Here is a 9318-nt window from a genome sequence, read left to right as displayed (position 1 = left end):
GGCAGCTCTGCGAGGGACAGACCGCCCAGCTCAAGGTACCCCCGGCCCTTCTCCCAGCGGGAACTGGGCTGTCCAGCCCTGGGAGCCGCTTCGCCCGCACCCCGTTCCCGCCCAGCCCGCGGCCCGGGACGGGCGGCGCGTTTACCCTGCGGTTTCTTGCAGATGCAGAGGTGCACTGGATTCCTGTTCCTGTCTCTAATCCTTTGTGCCACCCTCTCGGAAACACTCGGGCTGGTTTTCTCAGTAAGTATCCGTGTCTCAGCGAGCGGGGAACCACCGCGAACCTCCCACGGATGCGCACTGTTCTTAGATGTAGGGGTTGTAAAGGATACAGCACCCAAAACCATTTCGGGCTATAAACAGTTTGCCTCTTTTTTTTTTTTTTCCTCAGCTAAGAATTTCGAGATTTTGAATACTAGCACTCTTGTAAAAAAATACTATAACTAAGAATGTCTAGTTGCTAGAGCAAAATGGAATGGGTGTCCCACCTGCCTCCGAAAAGATGGTGTACATATGGGCTTCTGTTATGAAGAGGTTGTAATGAAAACCCAAGCAATAAAAAAAAGCATTGCTTTTTGCTAAGATGGCTATCAGGTAGTGGTATAAACTTCTAGTATAAAGTCGAAATTTCTGCCTCCAAAGAGTGATTTGCAGTCATCACTTACGTGGTGTGAAATGGTCAAACCACATGGATGTCAATACAACACTATAGACTTAGACAGGGAGGAGCTAGAGCTCACCATGAATATTTACTTCAATATGATTTGCTTTACTTTTTAAATATTTTTTTTTCTTGATTTTGAGCCTTCAGAAGACTCTTACAGCTAAGAGAATGTCCTTTTGAGTGTAGGTCCTGCAATAACATACTTGTGGTTTTTCCTTTAAGGCGAAAGACAAAAGGGGTTGGACTTTGAATAGTGCTGGTTATCTACTTGGGCCACGTAAGTGAGGCACTTCTTTTTTCATTATTTCAAAATGCAAAAATTGTGTTATTCACTTCTCTGAATACAGCAGTTTTGTCTAAGCCTGCAAGACTGAACAAACTCATTTGGGAAAACACTTGTTTAGATGTTTGTTACGTGCCTGTCATAGAACCGAGTTGTCTTAGATGACAGCTGTTCTTTTCTAAAGGAGTGTGATGGGAGGCCTTATGTCCAGAAACACATCTGCTCACATTTGATGCTTCTGAACTGTAATTTTCATATGACAAATATGTCACCACCAGAAATGTTAAAAATTCTTACAGCATCTTAGATGTCAAGGACAGAATGACAAAACGTGTACCTCTCCATGTCTTTCAGATTTCACCTCTAAATCTTTTTACAAACTTTCACTACTTGACTTTATAAGACTATTTTTTTTAATTAAAGCAAAATAAATTAAAACAGTAACTTGCAAACTCAAGACTATTAGCAGCTCACTATATGTAAAATCAATATACAAGGTGTTCAAAATACAGGAGTACTGGTTTACAGATGTAGATAACAAATTCAGGTTTTAAGAAAAGAAATGCAGAACTAAGCTGTTCCAAATATTTGTCCCTTTACCATTTATTCTGGTGAATGTGGCAAAATTCATCACCAGTGTTTCTATGTTTTCAGTCTCAGTAACACATAACATAGACAAATACTACACATACTTACTCTGACATTCTTCATTCTTTTTAGCTAACAATAAGGATACATAAAAAAAAAGAAAAGACGTTTAATGCATCTTAAATGTATTAACTGGTTCTGTAAATGTCTGGAAGTATATTTGCCCAAAGCAGATTGAAGCAAATTGGAAAAAATACTGTGGGGAAATGATCTTGTCAAAGACTTCTATTTTACATCTAAGACTGGGTAATAGGAATCATCCTTTGTTGCAGGTCATATTCATCAGCTTTTTCTGAGGTCATATTGATAAGCAGCAGGTCATATTGATAAGCTTTTACTGAGTCAATTAACTCCTCTGGTTTTTAATTTATTTATCAGATGCAGTAGATAACCACAGATCTTTTAATGACAAGCATGGTTTCACTGGTAAACGTGAAACAGCGCCTGATGAGGATATGAAAGCAGGTAATGAAATCTGGAAACAAGCATTTTTTATTTGTTTTCTATGTTAAGTAATTTATTTACTATTGAATTGACTACTTGGTACAAAACTATTTCTGCATTTCAACAGAAATCCTAATAACCACATGGAAGGAAGAAAATGACATTTGGCCACTCAATGTGATCTTTGTATGGTCATAGATTACAATATCTAAGTGATTAGGAAAATGTATCATAATTTTGTTGCTTTAAATGTGTAATAGATCATATTGCTTTGAAAAAACTTTTTTTCTCTTTTCATATGTTAAAGTATTTCAAATGTCACTCAAGCCGCTCCAGAATTAATTGGTTTTTGGCAAAGAGAGCCCATAAAGGTGTATTTCAGTAATGAAGGCTGTAGAAAATACAAACTCCCAAGATTTCCTATGATTAAGCAAGGTGGCTTATCTTCATTAAAAGACTGAGAACCTGGTCACAACTGAAGTCAAAATGCTCAGATGTTGCATATGTCAGAGTTTAGTAAATGGCAATGAAAAGGGTGCAGCCTTGTCATGGATTTGTCATCCCAAGCTGCATGACACTAAAATACAAATATATGTCTGGACTCCCTTATAAAGAGAAGCGGACAATTTTTAGGCTTTATTTTGAACACCTATTTCAGGATAAGGTGCAGAAACTTCTAGAAAAACCTGTTTTATCTCCTGAGAAGAAACTAAACCTTCTGCAGACATCTAAAGTGAGCTGGGATGAATCTCACCCTTAGGCTGATAAAAGTGACCACAGTCCTTCCTGAGTACATTTATCACTGCATGTTTGGGGCAAAACAAAGGTTTTGGAGCCTATTCTAAATAACACCTAGACCAGTGCAAATGTAGTTAACACTAAATAAGTTCATAAATAAAGGACATGTGCTTAATTACAATCTCATAGATGCATACTTCATAAAGAGAAGAGAAACATTAATACATTTCTTAATTGTTAACCCTCTCTGAAGGACTGTCAGTTCAGCTCTGGCACAGTTACACAGTGGGGCTTTGGGGTTTGTGTGTAGTATTTTTTTGGTGCTGTGCTTTAGGTTTGTTTTGTTTTGTTTTTTGGGGTTTTGTAGGTTTTTTTGGGGTTTTTTTTTGGTTTTTTTTTTTTTTTAAGGAAAAGAATCCAACCCTGCTGTCTCAAATACTAGCGTTAAAACAACATATGGCTGGTTGAAAACAATGTAAAAGTAAAGGATTTGTAATCCAGTAATAGAGATCACATTGCAACATTTTGCCATTTGTGCATATCCCAGGTCCCTTACAGGAATATGAATTTATGGGTTTATGGAACTCTCTTCCTGGGTACTGTTGAGCCTCCACAATTGCAGATAAACCCAACCAAACTTGTCAGGATGAGACTTCAAAATTACATGGCTGCCTCTGCTATGAACTTCATTCTCTTCCCTCACCAAATGTTTCTTTGAAGCTGAAGTTTATTGCAGAGTTCCAACCCAAAGGAGATTTAAATATATCTATAGATATATATATAATGCATAAGAAATGCATAAGGTAAACAGTATATAATTTTAATTGAAAATGAAGGATTTCTCCTGATTATTTGCAAAAGTCCCTAAAAAGGCAATATATGCACATATTATTTTATTAAAGTGAAAGAGTTCCTGCAAAGGACTGTGCTCTCCTTGAAGGAATACTGCAAAATTAATAAGATCTCCAGATAACCTAGAAAAATTTGTAAGCTGTATTAGGGACTGAACAATAGGTCCAGGAATAAGGCCCACAACAAAAATACAACCATCTATGAGCATAATCAGTCAAATCTTCAAGTTACAAGATCATAATGGTTTGTTGACTGAAATCTGCAAGTTATCCACTGTACAGAATTAAGGTAAATAGCAGAGCAATACATAAGTACAATATTTCCAAATCATGGAGGAAAAATACTTATCCAATAAATATCACATGGATAATAAAATCTTGATAAAAATATTACTAATATAATAATAAAATTCATAGCAGGTTATGTGGGAATAAAAACTAAGGAAAAATTCAAGTAAAAGAGTATTATTAATGCAAATAATAATAATGTCTTTGTGTGAGTTCAAAGACTAGAAGACAATTTTTAGGTGCAAGCCTATTCAATGCATTCTTAAATGCTTATTCTCCTTGTACCAGAAACCTTCGTGTCCCTCGCAACTCTCATCAATGTTTTAAATTTGTGCTACGGAGCTCAGTCTGCCTTCTGACCCATCTGATAATGTTTTCAGTGATGTAATAATGGACTGTTGGTTCTGGTACCCACATCTGTGTGCAGAGAGTTAAACATCTTAGGGAAATTGAATTAACATTCGTTCTTAATAGACAGCAGTTCTCCATCCTCCTAAAAATTGCAAGGTGTCTTCCTCCAACTCCTGGCTGATATTTTTTTCTCTCATTTACAGATGCAGAAAGCATCCTTCTCAAAAGTGCAATAATAGGCACCCATTAGGCCATTAAAACAGCATCCAAAAGCTATTTTAACAAGCTCAAAGACAAGTGTATTGGATTAGATACCTCTGTGAAAACAGCTTTCTGGACTTGTAGAAAAACACCCAGGCCCAGGTTTTGGGCCACAAATCACTTCTATGTAATTTGAAAGGCTTATTTAGAACAAAGTCAGGCTACATGAATGAACTTTTAACTGTTCTGTAAGGCCGATGAATTTGTTTGCTAAATTTGAAATTTAACCTATCCCTGCAGGCTCAGGTGGACCCAAGGGAGAGAGCTGGGAACAGAGGACAATTCTCTTCTGCAACAGATCTCTTAAGCCCTAGAGACCACAACCATTAAGGTGTCAAAGCAGCTTGCAATGCAGCAATGGCATACAAAGCTGGGTGATTTAGATTCTGAGAATTGCAGTCACCTACCTTATAGGGGCTTTGCCCTTCCGTGAAAGGAGGTTTTCCATCAAGGATTTTAAGGAAAGAGGAATTTCAGAGAGTTTTGGGGATTTTTCCCCTCCCCAGAGTACTCATTAACTTAGCCACAGTATCTCATATGATGTGTTTGAACCATGTTAACTGTGAGTAACAGCCAGCTTGTTTCACAGGGAGCCTTGGAAGACCCCTGGCTGATGAAAACATTGTGCGCACAGTAATTGAATTTTTGACCTACTTGCATCTGAAAGGTTAGTGAATACCTCTTAATCTTTCACAGTTTCTGCTAGGAAATTTACTGGGGAGGCAAGACTATCCCTTAGTGTACACATCTGCTGCACATCTAGGTTTGAGTGTGCAAGACTTGCAACAGCACCTCTGGCATCACTCTCACACACAGAGTGCAGGTGATCCTGAAAAATGGCAGCTCAGTGCAGATCAGATGTAGCAGAGTTCTGATACCATTCCATCGTTGTTAGTGCCAAAAGGAACACATCTCTCTTTTTGCACGTATTCTATGATAAAGTTGCAAGACAAAATTGCAACAACACTAAGCTGAGCCAACAGCAAACAGCACTAAGCTGTTGGCAAACAGCTCAGAATGCTCTGAAGTAAAAGCTCTGTACAGCCTCACAGTTGTGACAAGAGCTGTAATGCTGAGCTTACAGCTGGTTCTGTACGAATGGTAACTTTACTATGGAATTCAGTGAAGAAGGAATGTATCTGCTTCTGAGTTTTCATTAGTTTTGCTTTAAAAAAAACCCAAACAAACACAATATTCAGCTTTTGAAAACCTCTTCAGCTCTTCTACAACTGTCTACAAAATGTATAAAACCATTTTAGATAGTTGCAAAGAAAACAACAGCTAGAAAAAGGTTATTCCACTGCAAACATTTGAGGATTTTTCTGTCTCAAAAAGTAGACAATTAATAAATCAGTAACTTCCATGTTCTTACTTTTGTATACAACAAATTATGAGCAACTTCGTGGCAAGTGTATGCTGTGGAACTGTATGTACATTTGTATTTTAATTTCATTATTAAAGGAGACTTTCAACAGATCAGTTCATTTTCTGCATACCTGAGATGCATTGTTCTCTGAATTATTTGTATCCACCCAAGGAAAATAATTCTCATTACTGAAAATGTGAACCCAGTGTTTATTGAATTGAATTTGCATTTGAAAACAAAACCTCTGTATAGCTAGTCCTAAGGCCTGAAATAATTCAAGCACGTATTTAAAGTAGATTATTAGCATATGTATTTACTGTGGGCAAAGTAGTAGTTTGTTTGCTGTACCACTGTGAAGAAAGAGCCCAAAACTCTCCTTTACTCTGCTGTGTGAGCCTAGGAAGTAAAATCAATATTTGGACACAGCAAAAAGGGTGTAAAATAACCTCAGTCACACACCTTCTGCATAGGCTAAAAGCTGCTAAATCAGACAAGAAAATAAAAAGCATCTCACAGAAATACAAATTCTTCCCTGCAACAAATGAGCTTAAAAGGCTCCCTTCTTAGAATGGTAATGACAAACAGTTGTTTTTATTCAAAATAGGTGGTGGTATTACCATGTCCTCATGAAAAACAAAAAATGAATCTGCAGATCTGGTTTTTGCAGACATAGTTCTTGTAGTCTCAGGATGCAACAGACACAGAATGTTGTCACATATTATCTCTTAACAATATTTATTGGAAAGGCTTAGTAAAAACTCTTACACAAACCCAGAACTGTAAATTAAGCAGGTGAATACCATATTTTTTAATGATAGAAACCCTTCAACACATTTACTTCTATGAAACCTTACTCCATTAAATGCATTGGTTTAGATATGTTCCTTGGTGGGGGAAGAGGGAAAAGCCTCACTCATGGGATTCAGATTCAGGCAATAGTTATTCACATTAGATATACATTTTAATCTGCAAGAAAAAGGCAGTATTTTTACTGCTAAGAAGTACCTTGGTAATAACTAAAAGTGGCCTTCATATTTTTCTCTTGGAAATTATTCCCTCCAGCTTTAAGTGCTTCTCATAAAGAGAAACATGTAGAATGGCAGCTGTAATTAGATAATATTAAGTCTTATGAGATGCTGGGATCCAGCAGTATCAATTGACATAATAAAATTAATACATTTTTGTTCTGTCACTGCTGTGTCTGAAATGTTGAAATTGTATCAGGAAGAGATTATTGACATTCAAAAGGAAAAAACCCCAGTGTTTTATAAATTAAAATATGACAAGTTCAAATATTTGTCTTTTCTAGTTGAGAAAAATATTACTAAAATTATATATTACTGAAACTGGATTTCATTACTTAATTGCTAAGATAAATATGCATATTTGCATATGTGTTAGTTATCTTTTTTTCCTGTTTTTCAGAGGCGGGAGCACTTGACAAGCTACCTACACCAGAGGAAATGAACCAGTCTTGAAGAATGCATTTTTATTTTGTTGCAGTTTAGACTGAATTCTAAACAAAAGACCAAAATGACCTGAAGTTAAGAAGTATGGTTTGCATTTATTTGATAAATGGTAAACAGCATCCTGCCCTCTAGTTGGTTTGTTGGATTATTTTTTGCTTTTTTTTTTTCCTTCCATCCCTCTCCTGCAATGTCATCGTGTATAATTTTGCTTTGGTAAAATTTTTCTGTAGGTAAATGATAAAATAAAAATAAAGAGCAATGAAGCTGTTTCATTTTAAAATTATGTACATACCAGCACACAATGCACAGAAAGTCTGGGGTAAATTGTAAGATTGTGCTGCATCTCTACTCTGCAATATTAGAGCAGAATAAAACATATACACTATATATTGGGTACTTTAAATAACAGAAAAACAACTTCAGAGTGCTGCCATGCAGAATCATTTTAAGTCACAGATCTGTCTATAGTTCTGTGCTTCAAGGAGACATTACTCCCTGTTCCTATTTTCACAGACACGACATAAACTCCTGTTCATAATAAATTTCATATTATTCACCTGTACTCCACTGGCACATTGGCTGGAGCATACCTTGATGCAATTCAGATTTAAGTGTTCTGTGCAGGTTTACACAATTCCTATGTGTAGGATTCCATGTTATTGAGAACACTGGGGCTGCAATCTTAGTGAAGAAAAGCTCCTGGCTGCTGCAAGACTAAAAATATACTTCATGAGATGCTTTATTCTGAGTCTAGCAAAGCACTTGGATCCATGTTTAATCCATGCAAAACAGCTTTGATGTGCTGGACCAGGATGCTAGGTCTGCACAAAATAAATGTCAGCTCATGACTGAGGAAAGGTTTGAGAGGTTACAGAACCTTAGAAAGGTTTTTCATACTCAGATGACTTTCAGCCTCTTCACAGTGCAATGAAATATCATCCTTTCAAAATGCTGACGTGCACTGGAGTGCACAGACTGACAGAAATTTTGCAGACCTTTATTATCTAATCTGTTTTTCACTTTTAGCATAGCAGAATTCTAAAAGCCAAGGCACCAGTGTGTGCTTTGTACCCACCCAGCCAAGCCACCCTGTCACTCAGGCTGTGCTCTTCCTGTGGTAATCACTCAGCCTCTGATCTCATGTCTGCTGTTTTCGCTTTCCAAAGCATCAAAATACACTTCATACCAGATCCAGCGAGCTTCTGAGCAAACCCTTCACACTATGTTTTACTGGATTTCTTCTTGTTTCTTCAGAGTAATGGAAGAAGTATACACTGCTCATATGCATGCTGCTAGTTCAACAGTATTTGGTAAATTTATGGGCTTCCCAAAATGTGAAAAAAGAATAGAGTGAAATTCAACCTCTGTACATTAGTACAGCTCAGTAAGTCCAAACTCTCATTTCCACTAGTAACGTCCACACTTCTCATATAACCTTGAAATAACCTCACTAAAATCAAGAGGTTTTCTTTTCATTGACTTCCATGGACTTTGGCTCATTGACTGCTAAAATCCAGGATCTATTTGGAGAACTCAGAAGCAATCCATCTCTGGCAAAGCAGCTGAATCTATGATCAAATAAAAGGAACTTCATTTTAGCATTGAATTTATTTCCTTTTCGAAAAGGATAAGAAATTAGAAATAATGGGATAGAATTAGAAACAGTTATTACTTTGATCCAATTAGTATACCTTCAGCTCCTTAGAGTTGGAGTCATCCTGTTAGAATGGTTATTCAAAATTCTGACATTGGAGATTATTTGAAACAGTGGAAAGCTCATAGGATCAGGAAGATTTACAGCACTGTCTAAACAGGGAGGCTCGCAAGTTTTGACATTGTGCTGCACTGTTATATGTGTATATTATAGAAACCAGATTATTATAAACTAATTACCAAAAGCAGTCCACATACTTTCATTTAATAATTTCTGCATTCAAACACACATTGATAATATT

The 9318-nt window shown here is 36.7% G+C and overlaps 1 protein-coding gene across 1 annotated transcript; it reads left to right on the top strand.

Annotated features, from left to right (window-relative positions):
* Window positions 1–6: 6 nt before the first annotated feature.
* On the top strand, window positions 7–7632 carry GAL (galanin and GMAP prepropeptide). Its single transcript, XM_005419493.2, has 6 exons — window positions 7–35; window positions 163–243; window positions 887–941; window positions 1974–2060; window positions 5118–5195; window positions 7320–7632. Exons 2-6 carry the CDS (start codon window positions 163–165, stop codon window positions 7370–7372), a joined length of 354 nt encoding a protein of 117 aa, XP_005419550.1. The 5' UTR covers window positions 7–35; the 3' UTR covers window positions 7373–7632.
* Window positions 7633–9318: the final 1686 nt, after the last annotated feature.

Source organism: Geospiza fortis, unplaced genomic scaffold (assembly GCF_000277835.1).
Source record: "Geospiza fortis unplaced genomic scaffold, GeoFor_1.0 scaffold66, whole genome shotgun sequence".
In the NCBI taxonomy this organism is placed as follows: Eukaryota; Metazoa; Chordata; class Aves; order Passeriformes; family Thraupidae; genus Geospiza; species Geospiza fortis.
The sequence above is the reverse complement of the archived record's forward strand: the minus strand, read 5'-3'. Positions and strand labels throughout refer to the sequence as shown.

Excerpts from the sequence above, each read along its gene's own strand:
- GAL (XM_005419493.2), top strand. The coding sequence starts at position 163 with ATGCAGAGGTGCACTGGATTCCTGTTCCTGTCTCTAATCCTTTGTGCC. Across the intron at positions 244-886 it reads CACTCGGGCTGGTTTTCTCA|GCGAAAGACAAAAGGGGTTG; the intron begins GTAAGTATCCGT and ends TTTTCCTTTAAG. Across the intron at positions 5,196-7,319 it reads GACCTACTTGCATCTGAAAG|AGGCGGGAGCACTTGACAAG; the intron begins GTTAGTGAATAC and ends CCTGTTTTTCAG.